At 48.5% G+C, this 16,931-nt stretch overlaps 1 protein-coding gene across 2 annotated transcripts in view; it reads left to right on the top strand.

Moving 5' to 3' along the window:
- Positions 1 to 1,972: 1,972 nt before the first annotated feature.
- LOC105484516 (quiescin sulfhydryl oxidase 1) overlaps positions 1,973 to 16,931 on the top strand; it is a 44,359-nt gene continuing 29,400 nt past the window's right edge. The window contains exons 1-2 of one of the 2 annotated variants that reach the window (XM_011746227.2): positions 1,973 to 2,305; positions 13,892 to 13,992. In XM_011746227.2, coding sequence (XP_011744529.2) covers positions 2,041 to 2,305; positions 13,892 to 13,992 — 366 coding nt within the window. In that variant the 5' untranslated portion in view covers positions 1,973 to 2,040. The remainder of the gene's footprint in view (positions 2,306 to 13,891; positions 13,993 to 16,931) is intronic. The other variant, XM_011746228.2, reaches the window with a different exon arrangement.

Consider the following 16,931-nt stretch of genomic DNA (forward strand, 5'->3'; position numbering starts at 1 on the left):
AAAAAAAAAAAAAAAAAAAAACCTCCAACCTCTGGACCACTTCCTGGAATGCTCCTAACCCAGACTCCCACAGGGCTTCCTCCCATACTTCATTTAGGTCTTTGGCTCAAATGTTACCTCTTTAGAACTGCCTTAAGACTGGGGCAAGAGGAGCTCCAGTCTAGGGCTCTGAGCACCTGATTCTCTTCCGTCCATGTTCCTTTACATAGAGCAAGAAGCCCACAGGCCAACGGGATGTACTCACTGAAAGGTCTTGCCCCTCTCCCCTTTTTATAGCATACTGTGAGTACCTGGGACCCTAGAACCTAGTGCCCCAATAGCAACAGGTCACCAGCTACAGGCTGCATCAGCCTTTCCCAAGGTCTGTCCTCCTGAGGAGCAAGGGGTGTTTAAGGGGAGGCTATTTGTAGGAGGTGTGGACAAAACTCTGATGTGCAGATGTATTCGTTATAGGTGTGGGCACAAGGACATTTGAAGTATGGGACAGTGCTGGGGTGCCAAGAGAAGGAAGGCTGAGGGCCAAGGACATGTTCCCCCTCCAAAGCACTGCATTCAAGGGCATATCTCAGAAGGGTCCAAGAATCCTAAACTTAAATGTGGCTTTCCAGATTATGATGAAGGTATACATGTCAAGATAAAAAGATAGGAATTTTGCATTACAGTTTAATTTGTAGTTTTAAAATATGTAGACATGGTATGTGGGCCTCCGTTTGTACTACTGACTCAATTCTAGCAAATATTGAAGGTAGACCTGTCCCTGATCTTCGTGTATAAAATAGCACCTCCTCTGCCACTCTATTCTTACCCTAGTCTACATTTCTTCATAACATCGGTCACCATCTGATTTACATTTACTTATGTATCATCTCTTTACCCCTACTGGAATGTAAGTTCCACGTCCCTAGAGTCTATATTTTGTTTACTGCCTTATCCTTATACCTAAACAAGTGCCTGGCATGACACCACTCAGTAAAACTTGTATAAATAACAAATCTAAGTTCAAAGCTCTTACAGGTGAAGGGGACTAACCTGGCAGACACAAAGGAAAAATATTACCGTGACAACCCTCTGAGGAGCACCTTCTCCCCTTAAAATAAATCACTCAAAACAGTGGAGCTGCAAAGGTAACTAGAGAAAATCCATTAACACCTTAGTGCCCATGAACACCAGGTGAGTTGTTCAGGCTACCTGCGACAGGGATATGTGAGTCAGCGTGGAGAGTTCTGAGTGGGCTGAAGAGTCGGATGTGGGGGATCTGGGCTGCCGGTAACCCCGAATCTTGGAATCGCCCTAACAACCTTATGAAGGTGGCCAGATGTGGGTCCTGAGGAAACCGATTCCACGGCAACGGCCCGCCAACCCAGCACACCCCACAGTAGAGAAGGGGCTTCTGATCCATGAGTAGGGCCCCTCAAATGATGTTCCCCTTTAGATGGTCACGGACATCAGCAGGGGTGGGTGCATCTGATCCTGTGGGGTCTTGGTGGTCGCAGACCACGCGTCCCTTTTCTCTCCCACCTGCATCTAATTCACAACGTCTCATCGCTTTGCGGGAGCCCAGGAACTGCCCTAAAACAGCAGAAATCCGGGTCGTCTATTCCAACGGACTCCTCTTCCGTTGGATACGGGGGCCGTGACAGGCCAAACAACCTCCGCGAGTTCCCCGCAGCGACTGCTCAGCGGGCGCTCCATTCCTTTCCTTGGGGATGGAGCTCCAGGGACCGGACTGTACACCTCGCCTCCTGGGGCCTGAGGCGGGAACCCGGCTTGCGCAGCTCTGAGGCCTCGGCGGACCGCGAAAGGATGGCTCACCGCCCGGCCACGGCCAGCCCCAGCAGCAAGCTCAGCCCCTCCCGCTCCTGGGCCCAGGCGAGGCCTGAGGGGCGGGGCGGGGGGTGGGGGGACGGGGTCGGCCACGGAGGGCGGGGGCTCAGGGGCGGGGCCACGTGGCTCCTCCTTGCGGGCGGAGGCAGGCGGTGCAGCGGCGCTGGGACCCGACTCATCCGGTACTTGCGTGTGGTGGTGAGCGCAGCGCCGAGGATGGGGAGGTGCGGCCGCGGCTCCGGGCCGCTGCCGTCGCTGCTGCTGCTGCTACTGTTGCTGCTCGCGGTTCCCGGCGCTGGCGCGGCCCCGCGCTCGGCGCTCTACTCGCCTTCCGACCCGCTGACGCTGCTGCAGGCGGACACGGTGCACGGCGCGGTGCTGGGCTCTCGCGGCGCTTGGGCCGTGGAGTTCTTCGCCTCTTGGTGCGGCCACTGCATCGCCTTCGCCCCGACGTGGAAGGCGCTGGCCGAAGACGTCAAAGGTGAGAAGCGGCGGCAGCCCGCTCCCCCGTGCCCCGCCGCCCCGACCCCTCCACCTGCCCCGCGGGCAGCCCCTTACTCCGGGAGCACGTCCCTCTTCCAGTCACCTCCGCCCACCTCTTCCTCTCCGCGCATCCCGCGACCCCCACCTTCATGTTTCTCATCTCCATTTTTGGCTCCCGCTCCCTTGCCTTTTCCTCTTGGCCCTCATCCGGAGCTTCTCTCCCCTCTCCGCGGCCTGGTCCCCCAGACTTGCCCTGCTTGCCCGGTTCGTCCCCCGCCAGGTTACTGCCTCCTCCCCAGAGAGGGGTCTCCTTTGTTCCTTCCTCCGCATGGTCCGCTGACACCTTACAGCTTCCTGGTCCAGCCTTGTGGCAGTCCTCTTCCTCTCGTCCAGGGACCCATGTCGCTTTCCTGCCAGGTTCCTTAGCTGCTGTGGGTCAGTGCTGGGGAGAAAAGGGAACGGGCATTCATTTTGCCTCCCCACCACCTTTCTCCACTCCCTCGACTGGTTGACCGAAGTGGTACATAGACTTCCTTTCTCATTTTTGTTTTTGATGGAGGTATCTCTGTTCTGGGCCTCTCCTGACCTGCCGCCTCCAGCTCCTTAGCTTCCGGGCCACATCCTTCTCTCTCTTCCCCCGCTCAGACCCTAATGTTTTAACTCCATGCACCCAGAGGCCTTTGGTGCATGTTTGGCTCTTGCTCCGTGTTCCCAATCACAGGTTGGGGCATCAAAACTATATTTCCTGGATTCCAAGACATCAGCTGTGAGACACACTGTTCATTTTGTGACAGCCCAAGGGGTAGAGGATAGGAAAAAACCACTACATGTATAGAGATTTTAAGGGGAACTCTATTACAGAAATGCTAAAATTTTGAAACACTTAAGACTTAGAGTCGAGGAACTATGGTAATAATAGTAATTAATATTTATGGAGCACCTATCATTTCAGGCACCTTACTAAGTACTGGGCATACGTTGTCTCATAGTTTCCTTTCCACAATTTAAAGATTCCTGTGGTGTCACACATCCACCTAACCCAGGTAGTGGGCATTTGGCGGGCGGGAGTGGTGTAGTGACAGTGATTTGTTCCTGACTTGCTGCCTCTGAATGGAGCTACTTCCTGATTCTGGTGCTAGGTCGCTAGCCCGGGCTCCTGCCCTGAAATGGTCACTGAATGAGAACTGTGGGCGTCTTTGGAAATAGGCATCTTTCTAGAGAAAGCGGAACTGGAACCCTTGTTCTCCTTCTCTGCTGTCGGTATTTCTTGATAAACTCAACTCTTTGTGGTAGAATAGTGCCTTTGTAGATGTTAGTTTTCAGACTCATCCTCCCTCTTTCCTGAGCAGCTTGCAGATTGGTTTCTGAAGTGGCTAGATGGAACCATGCCTACGTCTTTTAGCCACATGGTCCTGGAAAATTATTTTTAAATGAAACTTATAAGCTGTTTTGACCTTCAGTTTACACTTGCCCACATACTTCACTGGTCCCATTAGCTGAACCAGCCTTTCTGAGCAGTGTTTCACACCATTTCAACACATTTGGTCAGGGAAGGAGTGATGTCAACACATCTGGTCAGGGGAGGAGGAAGAAAGAACACGGATCATGGAAGTGGAACACCTAAGAGAAGGTAAATCTCAGGGGACATTGTGGGCATGAACATCATAAAAATTCCCTGATCACTTTCCACTTTGAGGCTACAAGAGGTGTTCAATGGTTGCAGATGGACTTAGTCTTGAATTTCTTCCTTCTTGAGAGTGCTGGAGGGAAAGATTAGCTTCCAGCTGACTCACATGTTTAGCCTCTTGCAATGCAGAGTTTTAGTTTTTCTATGAGTTGCATATCTAGATACTGACCCAGTCTGCTCCTGGATGAGGGTTACCACTTCCAAACGGGATTCCCCAGTGCATGGAGCCTTTCTTTAAAATAAGAAAGCGAAATCAGAATTTAACCTCTGAAAAGGAAATGGAAGGATCAAAGCCTGTGGGGATGATCCAGGGTAAATGGGAGGTGGGAGATTTCAGTGGAAGCTGGAGGTCTCCTGTGAGCCATTGGTGTGTCAGCCCTTGAACCAGATGGTGTTGGGAGGCTACTGGCAGAATCTGCTGTCAGCCTGCAATGAAGAATGTCCTCCACTCTAACCCAAAGGGGTATTCGCTGGTGAGGCCCTGCTAAGAAGCTCGGATTGGTCTCACTTCATCTCTGTCCTGAGGTTTCTTGAGAAAGATTGGTTGTGGGCCTGCAGAGGGCTGCTCTCATCCCACCCTGGGCTGTGTGAGTATGGCCCATGCTCTCTGCTGAGGACACCTGTATCCTGAGGCAGGAACAGAGACAGAGTGAAGGTCACGGGGAGAGAGAAGAATTTTGCAGCCATACTTGGCTGGCTTCAGGCATTTAATCTGACTGAATAGGGTTCATTTCTTCAGTGACTAGGGCAGTAGATTCTCTAGGGCAGATGCTGCCCTGGGGCTGAGCATGTGTTTCTGAGAACCTGGTTCACCCCCTTTCTATTACAGAGCAGCTCCCACCATATGTTTGGGAAATTGGTAGTATCCTGGGCCTTCATTGCTATTCACTGGCTAATCAATCAGCAAATATTTGTTGAGTGATAAGCATTGTTTGCATTGCAGTTGGGGAAATGAACTACTCACAGAAGGAAAATTGGCAATTGTTACAAAGCTGTGTTTGAAAAAGGCCAAAGGAGTGGTTCAGCCATTTCTTGTAGGAACCCAGGGGAGGAAAGTCACAGAGGGCTAATCTCATCACCAAAGGCCTTCATGCCAGTGGTTATTTATTACATGCTTGCCTTATGCCAGCAGTTTGCTAAGGGCCTTCACAGGCCATTATTATGACAATCCTTACCCCGGAAAATATCTGAGCTATGGATATTGTCTTCCTCTTTTTTTTTAAACAGATAAGTAACTTGCCAGGTTTACACAGATGCTGGAGGAGGCCATTGACTCCAGCTCTTTTTGGCTCTCTGGAGCCTGGGCAGGTAGAGAGGTGGGTGGAGGAGGAAGGATATTCCAGGTGGAAAAACAGTGTGTGCCAAGCTACGAAGGTGAGGTTCGTAAGGTGTGTGTTTGAGTGACAGTGAGCTGTGTTGGTTTTGTCCCCCTTCTCTTCCAGGGCACAGGCCACATCTGCTATGTGTACCTGTGATTCCCAGCACCAGAGCTTGGTACAGAGTAGGAGCCCACTGCAAGTTCATGGTGGCCAGTGGCCTGAGCCTCACAGGATTCCAAATGACGGTGTGAGTGTAGAACCTTCTGCTGGTGCCGTGGATCATCTTGACTCAGACTGGGGGTGTCAGCCAGGTGTGAGGGGTAGGGAAGGCATTTTGTCCATCCAGTGATGTCACTGCCCAGAAACTGTCAGCAAGGAGGAAGGAAGGCATGAGTTGGTGACCGCATAGTGCTGACTAGCTGGACAGGGCATAAACCAACCCTGTGTCAGGAGAACTCCTGAAGACTTCGGTGTAGAGTCCCAGAGCTGAGGGTTGGTAGCTTCTGGTCACTAGACCACCAGGTCTCGCTGGCTCTTTGTGGTTGGGTACATCTGTGCCTCTTACATCTGAAGCCCAGACCCACTTAACACTCGGAGGCTGCATGTTTCTTGTTAAGAGTTTTTTTGCCATCCAGCACTTGAACGGTTGTCAGAGCTGGAAGGGGCATTAGAGATCATTCATCCTGGCCCTCGCTGATCCAGGAGGAAGCAGAGGTCCAGAGACACATGTGGAGCTCACGGTGCTGCAACCAGTTAAACTCCAAGCAAGGCTTCCTACTCCACCCAGTGCCTTCCCTGAACTTGTGAGTGGGGCAGGGATGCTGCCCTTGACTCCAGACCAAGCCCCCGGAGGGGTCTCAGCAGAATCCCCACAACACCCTCACCACAGGGCATCCTCTCACCCATCACTCCAAAATTTACAGCCGTCCAGCTTCTCTTGCCTTGCCACCCTTCCCCTCTCCATTAGTCCATTTATTCTGTTGTAGGTACAAAAATTACTCTGTTCAGAGCAGTAACTGCACCAGGAAAAGGTTTTCTCCCCACTGGTAGAGCTGGACTGATACTAGTGATCATTTTGGTGTTAGGCATTTAAGTCACCTGACACTTCAGAAAGTCTCTGTCACTCAACTCTGCATTGCTTTGACAGTAAAGCTTAAATGCAGCTTTGCTTTAACAATGGAGCACTCAGATAAGGACCTTCTCTATTCCATTTCCTGTTACTTGTCAAAAGACAAAATTACACCACAATCAAAAATCTTAACTGGCTTTTATTGTGATTCTAGAATCAGGCAGCAGCACATTCTCTCTTACAAAATGAGTATTCTGATGAGCTGAGCAGAGGAGTTTGGCTTTATAGACAGAAAAAGGCTGAAGAAAACAGAAACAGATCAAAAATCAGATGGGTTATTTCGGTCGCTTTTAAAGGTTAAAGCAGAGACTTCCTTATGTTGACTGAAACTGGCTTGTTTGGAGATTTGACTGTTATCTCACTCTCTCCTGATTTCTTGGAAGGTCAGATCAACAGCTTAGTTTTGGCTTGTGGCATGGGACTTCAGCTTGAGGGACTCCATCATGGTTTGGTCTCTTGGGCCTTGTGCAGGAAGGAGCTCAGTCCCCACCAGTGGCCTCCTAGAAATATTTAACAATTCTCCCCTTTTGGTCAGGTTCTCACCTAGGTGAGAGTGTTACTAAAACAGGACATCAGCACTACTCTCAGTAATCATCATTTTGGGTTTTCAGTCTTTTTTTTTTTTTTTTCTGAGACCGAGTCTCGCTCTGTCGCCCAGGCTGGAGTGCAGTGGCCTTATCGCAGCTCACTGCAAGCTCCGCCTCCCGGGTTCACGCCATTCTCCTGCCTCAGCCTCCCGAGTAGCTGGGACTACAGGCGCCCGCCACCTCGCCCGGCTAATTCTTTGTATCTTTTAGTAGAGATAGGGTTTCACCATGTTAGCCAGGATGGTCTGGATCTCCTGCCCTCATGATCTGCCCGTCTCGGCCTCCCAAAGTGCTGGGATTACAGGCTTGAGCCACCGCGCCCGGCCTGGGTTTTCAGTCTTAACACATCATTTATAGGTTAAGGTATGCTCATTATCACGTGTTACTTGGAGTTTTGATCATTTCACGCTGGAGAGAGACCATTTAGCATTCGGCAGATGACTGCATAAAGACATTTAAGACTTTTTGAGAGGATACAGTGTAACAGGGAAACTACTATAATGACTCTCCCCAGGATAATACTGAGAGTTTACAATATGCCGCCTAGCCATGGACCCATGAACCAAACCAGCTAAAATCGAAGAGATGAAAGAGTGAGCCAGATGAGGAATTTACCCTTTTTAACCGAGTACTATTTGTTCATTTTTTGCGACTGAGTCTCAATACCCTATGTATCTATCCATGTGCAACAAAAAGTGTCAGCAATTGCACCGATTCCCTGTTCCGCTAATAGGTAGCATTTCTATTATCTAGCATCCCATGACTGGGTTAAATTAAAGCAGGGAGTAAGAACACATGGGTCTAAAAGTCTGACTCTATAAAAGGGACCACTAGTACAGTTTGAACAATAGTTGTGTTAGGGATGTTGCGGAGGTTACCCCCTGGGTGGAGTAAAGGATCCCTTTGGTCATGTAAAGATCTGGGTTGAGCGTGACAAATCCAACATTTCATGAAGTTACCCCCAGAAGCCACTGATTGTGAAATTCTGACTACAGCATTATCCTGCCAGACAAAAAAAGGTAGACGTAATCAAGGATAAAGTGGAAGACTTATTCCAATGAATCTCTTGTTCAGATGTTTTGGGAAAGCATGAAATTGTCAACTTCTTGTCCTGGTTTGCAGTTTGATTGTCTCTGGTTATGGCATTGGGCATTTTGGTGAACTCTTTGTGTGGCTTACACATCAGGCATGAGACTTGTCCCTTGAAGTTGTTCAGCTTCTGCTTCTAGGGCTTTAGGCACAGAACAGTTCTTGTTCTTAGTTGGAGAATTGTAGCTAGTTATTGGAAGAAACTGGAAGAATTCAGGATGCAATCCATCTTATAGGTAGATGATAAAAACTTGAAAATGATCAACAAGGCTACAATCTAATAACAGATGTACTATAGTTTTTCTTCAGGAACATATTTTTTCTCTCTGTAGTCACCCCCATTTCTACCAAAGATAATCAGGGTAAGTGAGAGGCAGAGGTCACAGTGAGCCGAGATCGCGCCACTGCACTCCAGCCTAGATTACAGAGCAAGACTCCATCCAAAATAGAATAGAATAGAATAGAATAGAATAGAATAGAATAGAATAGTCAGGGTAAGACTAATTTGCTCGCAGAGTATGTTTAGTCTCATCAAACTTGGCCTGATTATTTATATAAGTGTGGCAAGGATAGTGATTGATCACATAGGCTCTTCTTAAGTTTGCTTTGCTGGAACTTATCGATAGGAAATCTCAGATTGGACTTTTAATAACCTCTCAAGGCTAGGAAGCCAAACCAAGCCCAACTTTAGATTTTACCTGCAGTACCTGTAGATTCATCGTACATATATTCTCAAGTATGGCATCACACTCAAAACCTCGGTAACATCACCAGTGTTTCCTATTGTATCTTGTTATAAAGAGAGCAGATGCTTATTGAACTTATGCAAATAACAGTATTGCCATAAAAATAAGAATATTCACAAATAGTTTCTGAATTCCAGAGAGGTCTTATAGGGAGAAAATGTTTCCATTTTTGTTCACAAGAGTATACTTACCAACTTGCTGAAAACTATAGATAGCTTAAAAGAAAATAAGTTTTCTTAAATAAGGACAACAAAACATTAGAAAGAACCAACAACTTTTCAAATTTAAAAACCATAACAACCCATAATTCTTCATTGGTTCATTTAGTCTCATGTAATTAATTCTTGTTCTGCTTGATCTTGGTTATCAGTTCTGCAGACCCATCAGTTTTTTCATTAGAGTTCTGGAAATTCTTTGCTAGTCCAATCATATTATCTCGAAGTTATCAGAAATGGTACTTATCAGAGACTTTTCCGTGGATCTCCTTGAAGATGAAGCACTTTAGGATTATAGTTGCTTAGCAAAAAGCTTTTAGAAAAACAGAATAAAGCAATTAACTGTAGACAATAAGACTTAAAATGTTTGTGGTAAAGATCTGATGAGAGTTCATAATAATAATGACACAATTGACAAGGAAATTTGGTTATTGCTGTGCATATAACATTTTAACCTAATAACCGAAATTAAGGCTGATAATACATCATATTTCTAGGAATATCATATAATTTTGGGGATACACATTAGTAACAATTATATATACACATTAATAAATATAACTCAAAGAAGATTAAACATCATTTCTTGTTTGACAATGCTTCCCATATAATTAATACGTCAAATGAGCCTAACTATAGTTTAATATCTCTCCTTTGCAGAATCTTTGAGATGTTCCAGGGCCCTCTGGAATGTTCCAAAGTTACTTCAAGTTCAGAAAGCCTTAATTTAGAATTTGATTTTGGGAAGTTTGTACAAAATATCAAAGGTTTAAAATTAAAACACTTAATCAGGCTGGGCATGGTGGCTCATGACGGTAATCCCAACACTTTGGGAGGCCGAGGCAGGAGGTTACCTTGAGCCTATGGGTTCGAGACCAGTCTGGGCAAAATAGGGAGACCCTATTTCTATAGAAAATTTTTAAAAAATTAGCCAGGTGTGGTGGTGTGCACCTGTGGGCCCAGCTGCTTAAGCAGCTGAGATGGAGAATTACTTGAGCCCAGGAGGTGGCAGACAAGTGAGCCACGATCGCACCACTGCACTCCAGCCTGGATGACATAGTGAGACTTTATCTCAAAACAAAAACAAAAAAGCAAAACAAAAAAATCACTTGATCAAATTGGATCACAGGTCACTGTTAAGTCACAGTCATTCATCTAACCAGAATGATAATTAAAAGATTTCAAAAGGAAAATATAGAATGTTACACTGTTGCAGAAAAAAATCTTAGCTCTTTTATAGAGAGGACTCTATTTTCTTAAGTAATCAAAGACCTAATAAAGACAACACGAAGCACAGGGAATCATCTTGATAAAACAAAGGATCCTTCTTAGGATAATTACCTACAAGGTACAGAAAAACCTTTCACTATTTCCTTTTAAGAACAGATCAATACTTCAAGAAAACCTTGTTTTAACAGAGAGGACCAAATTCTGATTTTTCATCAGTGTACTTTTGATATTAAGGCTCATTAAAAAAACACACAAAAACTATAAGTTAGCCCATTTGACCACACTTGAAGTTCTTTTCTCTTCACAACTTCCTTGTATCCGTTAGTTTGTCCTGTACTCTTCCTCTTTCTCATTGTGAAATAACCAGTCACTCTAGAACAAAATGACTCTTTTTCCCTTAATCAAAATACATCCTTATATTTTATGGCTTCCTTTGTAAACCATGCCATACTTCCCTTGCATACAGAATTATGTCCCTTATTATTTCTAGTTTTAGTTGCTTATATTAATTAGTTTTTACTCCTTAGTAATCTTAATTTCTAGTGAAAACTAGCAAGCATTGTGAACTGTCTTCCATTAACATTCACCATTTCATAATTTCTAGAAACATGTTTCCTCAGCTTTTTGTGCTTATTACAGACCCAATTGTATTCTCTATGCCATACAAAAACAAGATGCCAAAGCATATATACTTTAAACTTATGTTCAGCAATTAATGTTTCAGTATTTTAATTTACTTAGAAATGTTATTTTATGAATATCTGTGACTTAATTTAATGTAAAATAACTGTAAGAGGAGGCTGGATATGTGGACAGAGGCCAAAAGAAGAACCGCCTTCTGGTTGTAGGTTTTCTTCTAAAGTTAGTTAGAGCCCCCAGAGACTGTTGAATAGAGATTGACATACTCAGATCCACAGAAAGAAAAGATCATTTGATGGCTAGAGAGGCCAGTGAGGGGTGGAGCACATTAGAACCTCACCAGGAGAGAAATAATATGTTGATATTTCTCTAGAGGCCCTGCCATGAGAACCTGTACTAGCTCATGGGACACGGAGGGTAGGTTGGAGGTGAGGTCAGTAAAAAACCAGATCATGGGTTCATGCCAACCTAGGACAGGCATGAGGAGATGGAGGTTTGGGTGGGGGAAGAGATTTCAGAGGGAGAGTGGACAGGATGTGGAGGCAGGTTGGGATCAGCAATCCCATGGTAGGGGCAGAGGGATTGCATCCTGGGCCTGGCGTGCAGCAGGCCCTGACCATACCTGCCTTTGTACAGGCTACCTTGGAGGTGAGGTTTAAAGCCAAAGGATGCACCCCAGCTTGCAGATACTTGGATAGGCTCAGGTTGCTATCCTTGTGTGCTAAGGGAGTCAAGAAAGCTCCCCAAAAAGTGTGTGGTGGGGGGTGTTGAGGAAGTTGGGGAAATGGCATCCTAGGATGTGGCTCACCTGACTCTGCTAAATACTTTTGAAGTCTGACTCTGGTAAATACCTCCATCCACTTCCTCTCCCCAGCTCCCCAGCCACCTCCCTCCTACAAGGAGTCCAGAAGCTGCAATGCCAAAAGCAGACTACCAGCAAAAAAGGTGGGGAAAGAAGGGGGTGTTGTGGCCACAGGCCTTCCTTCAAGCTCTCAGAGCCCCCTCCCTTGTATCAGCCCCAAGAGGGGCCAACTTAGTTGCCTTCTTTCCAGGGATGCGTCAGGGTGTGCCAGGCTTTTCCTGCATCTGTCTCATGGAGGTGAGGGTAACACTCCTTCCCCAGGCATAAGGTGTTCTTAGGAGCTCTGATACCTTCTGCAATTGTGTTTTTCTCAGACATTGTAAGGAGTTAAGTTCTAGGGTGGAGTATTAGGGTGTTTTTGCATTGCTAAAAATAAGTACCTGAGGCTGGGTAATTTATAAAGAAAAGAGGTTTAATTGGCTCAGGGTTCTGGAGGTTGTACACAGCATCTGCTTAGCTTCTGGGGAGGCCTCAGGGATCTTTTACTCATGACAGAAGGCAAAGCAGGAGAGGAAGCAGGAGGGGGTTGGGAAGTGCCACCCTATTTTAAACAATCGGATCTTACAAGAAGTCAGAGTGAGAACTCACTCATTACCAAGGGCACAGCTGAGCTGTTCATGAGGGATCTGCCCCCATGGTCTAATACCTTTCACTATACCTCACCTCATCTAACATTGGAGATCACATTTCAACATGAAATTTGGAGGAGACGAGATCCAAACCTTATCAGGTAGGGTCAGAGGTCCTGCTAAAACTGTGACCGTCAGGAATGTTGTTCAGATATTAGTGTTCTGTACATAACGGGTGCTAGGTGGGCTGCCTGTGTAAATTCCATTCCCTGCCCCTGGGGCATGAGCTTCAAATGGAAGTTGTGCTTGCCACCAGGCAGGCCTCCTTCTCCTCTCATCTGCCCCAGAGACGCAGGTGGGTCCAGCTGCCATGGAGGTCATCCTGAGCCGTCCAGGCAAACACTCCCAGTCTGGCCCCTTCTTCCCTTCTATTCTGGCTCCCATGCCTCCCAAAAACCCTCCTCTCCAGGCAGCATGGTCTTTGCCCATCCTCTCCCCCTCCACCTTGCTCAGGAAGTTCCCTGCCCACTGGACCGACGGTCTAGGTTCAGCTCTGTTTCCACCTTTCCTGCTGAGCCCATGCCTTGGTCTGCAGGGCCGACCTCTCCTGGCTGGGTCCAAACTTGAGAGTTCTGTGCCACATGATTTGGCCCCGTCACTGCCCTCTCACGGCTTGTGTGACTTCCTCTGTGCACACCTTGGCTTCCAGCTGGAGCAGCCTCCGTGTGGGTGGAACTTTGGTGGATGCTCACGGGGCACCTGACCTGGAATCTGAGCTCAGGAGAGCTGCCTGGTATATGAGCTTGTTTCTTCTCGGCCCAGAATCGTGCCATTATTCTCTCTGCCAATGTTTCAGCGGCCAGCAGCCTTTTGACCTGGGGCCTGATGCAGGGGCAAGGTTAATTTGCCAGACTCTGGCCTCAAGGCTTCTTTCCCCACAGTTCCTGGATTCCAGATGCTCTCATTTCTGGCTGGGGACCCAGTTCCTGATACCCTTTACCCCAGTCACTCAAACTCTGCCCACTACCAGTACCTCTGGCCCCAGGAACCTTCCCCAAGAGTCCCCTGGGGAATTCCAAATCCCCTAAGGCATGTTCTCCACCCTTCTGGACTGATCCCATTTAGGGCCCCAGGGACAGAGGCAATACCAGGGCTTTTCCCAGGGCGTGGGGGTGGGGAGTGGCGAGGAGCGGGACAGACTCCTTCAACATCTCTCATCCCGTATCCCTGGCCTCACATAGTAGTAATGGGGAAACAGATACCATTCTGAGGCAGTGTTACTTACGCTAATCACCTAAAACACAGGTTCCGTTTTGAGAGATGCTATCGTAATGCAGACCAGCCGGAATATCTCAGAGGTCCTTTCCCAAGGAAGGTGTGACCTTTGTCATAAGAGCTTTGGGATCAGGTGTTGTGGGGTTGGCAGGGGTGAGGCATTGCATTGGGGGAGATGGGTGGGCAGAGGGGGTGCCAGCCCCTCTTATTTACCCTTGGGTTTTTTTGTCTTTTCAGCCTGGAGGCCGGCCCTGAATCTCGCTGCCTTGGACTGTGCTGAGGAGACCAACAGCGCAGTCTGCAGAGACTTCAACATCCCTGGCTTCCCAACTGTGAGGGTGTGTGACTGACAGGAGGGGAAGGCAGGCTAGGCCTGCTCTGTTTCCCTTTATAAGGGAAAAGGGCCATGTGGGATGTGTCTGGATGGGCAGATTTCGGCTGCTGTGATTTGAGCTGGGAGGTGATCATCACTTGGGCTGGTGAGAGCTCCCAGCTCCCAAGGTCCTCTTCGATTGCTCTCCCTCCTGACCTCCAAGCCTTAGAGGTCTGATCTAACTCTATAAAACCAGGATTCAGGCTCTGACCCATCTGTGGGCAGGGTCAGACTCTAGGAGCCTAGTGGTTCCCCACAAAGGGACCCCAGACACTCTGGCAAGCCTCAGCCTCCTCAGGCAAATGCCTTGAACCACAGGTAGCTGAGAAGGGACCTGTCAGGATAGCTTCACCCCACTGTCAGAATGTCAGTGCCTCAGGCAGCAGGGATCCCTGGCACGGGAATTATCATACCCAAGGCATGAGGGCTCTGTCACCCCAGCTCTGGTGGAAAGTGGCACGAGATCTCTGATGATGCCTTACCTGCCAGCCTGCCCACCGCAGGGCATCAACAGCTTAATTAATGTCTGAACAGCTTCCAAGGCTTTCAAATAGGAGGCCTTGGATAGTCCAGAGCAGCAAGGCTGCTACAGTTATGGTGAGGGCCCTCCCCTGGGCTCAGGCCTGGCTCCAATCCAATTAGTTTTCTTCCAGATTAGAGAAGCCAAATTCGAATCTCTGTCTCTGTATCACCAGCTATAAATAATATGTACCCTTCCACCAGAATGGCATCTAGAAAAGCAGTTTCCTCTGTAGCCATTAAGAATAATTATGAAATGCCTTTGAAAGCTGAAATGCCAAGGATTGTCCCTGGAACAAGATACCTCTGAGCTGGGGGTGGGGGCGGCCAAGTTTCAAACAGAACTGTGAGCCAGAACACAGCTTAATTACCCCAGCAGCATCCATCCGGGAAGTAAGGCAGTGGCTCCACCAGGAACGTCCAGCTCTAACTCCATGTGACCTTTCTGTTACTCAAGCCCAGTGCAACGCCCCCTGGACTCAGGGTTTCCACACCTAATAGAAGTCCCTTCCTAAACTGTTACCACATAGGGTCAGGGCCCCCCAGGCCCCGGGTTTAGCTGAGACCAGGTTGGTCTCTGGACAGTGTGGTGAACCAACAGCTACTGCCACGTCATTGAAAAGTGGCAGCAGAGAGACTGCATGTCAATCATCCCTTTGAAATAAAAGGCCTTCCTGGCAGGGACATGGCGCTATCCTTGGCCCTAAGGTGTGTAATTGAAAATACTCAAACAGGGCACTCTGTTCCTTTGGCTGAACCAGGTGAGCAGCCCTCAGTGGGAAGCTGTGGGCAAATTAGTGTGGCAGCAGGAACCGTCATTCACAGGCTGATGTTTTTCTCACAGTGAGCATGGGGCACAGGGGTACAGCCACTGCCCAGCCCCCAGGGGAGGGGTTGACACTGGTACAGCAGCCAGGGCAGGATGACCAGTTGACAGCCAGGGCCTGATACCTGGGCTTTCTGACTCTGCCTGGAAGAGGCTGGGCACAGCAGGGATGAAGGAGGTGGCCCAGGCCCAGCAGGTCAGAGGCTCCTCAGTGCCACCCCATGTCACGCAGCGCACGCAGCCTGGATGCCTCAGGTGAGAGTCACCATCTCCTGAACTGCCTGGCTGGCTGTGGGCGGGGCGCTGGGAGGGCCCTCCCTGCGCTCCTCAGCCTTCCCCTGTCTCCAGACGGCAGCACCTGGCAGGGCCAGTCTGGTAGTCATCTGTCCACAGACCAACACGGTGGCCTCCCCCGGCACAGCCTTTCCTGCCTCTCCTGAGGAACCTGCAGCTCAGTTTTGGCCAGGGGAGACTCAGTGCCCAGTCCATAGGCCAAGTGGCTTGAGCTGGCAGGTCCCTGCTCTGAGGTCCTATGCAGCAGCTCTCAAATAGTTTCTTACTGTGACCAACTGTAAGCAGTACACATTTTTACATTGTGATCCCAAAGTTGGTATGTATCTATTATCACTAGAACACAAGTTTCAGATTAATTCTTACTGAGTGCAGTTAAACTGTGATATTTTCTGTTCTTTTATTTTTAATACGGCTGTGATTAAATACATTGATTTGACAGCTCATTACAAGGTTGTTTCTAGTGTTTGGAAAACACTACTCAAACAGATTCCAATCTCCAGAGATTCGGGGCCATGAAGAGCCTGGGTGCCCTTGGGCATCGTGGCCAGATCCTTAGGTAGCAGAGCTGCCCTGGGGACCGCTGGTGGGCAGAGACATAGCCCTGTTGCCCTGCCTGCTGCCCCCTGGGGGCTGGAGCCTGTCCTTGCACTCTGCCCATGAAGAGCTGAAAGGCCAGGGCAGCTGAAAGGCAAGGGCCCGTGTGAAGCAGGGGGAGGAGAGAGTGCTTTTGGTATGGGGACAGGCCCACACACAAGAGTCTGGCCTCCCCCAGTGGCATGTGTGACTGACCTGCCTCTGGCCGCTTGCCAACATGAGCAAACAGTGAGCTTCTACCAGCCCAGCCTGTTTAGTAAACACCTGGGCCTGAAGGGCAGGCTGGCTGTGTCAGGTCCCCATCAGGCTGGAGCCAGAGTCCAACTGGAAGGAAACAAAGGTATGCAAGAGGGAGGGGCTGGTTGGCTGCAGGTTCTGACTGGAGCTTGGTGACCTAGAGGCTGGAACTTCCGAGTCAAGGGGCTTCTCCGTGGGCCTCAGGAGTGCCCTTCAGTGGGAATAGAATGGGACTTTTGATGGCCGAAGGCCTGGCCAGAACAAGGGGTACACAGCACAGCAGCATAGGGGTGGGGAAGGGCGGATCTTCCCTCTTCAAGGCTCTGAGGAGATCAGTGATGTTTCAAATCCTGGCCTCACTGCTTACTGTATGTGGCTTGGAAAGTCACTTATCAGTGCCCCAGCCGTGGACCCCAGTTTCCTTGTCTGTAAAC

The sequence above is a fragment of the Macaca nemestrina genome, chromosome 1, assembly GCF_043159975.1.
Source record: "Macaca nemestrina isolate mMacNem1 chromosome 1, mMacNem.hap1, whole genome shotgun sequence".
Classification (NCBI taxonomy): Eukaryota; Metazoa; Chordata; class Mammalia; order Primates; family Cercopithecidae; genus Macaca; species Macaca nemestrina.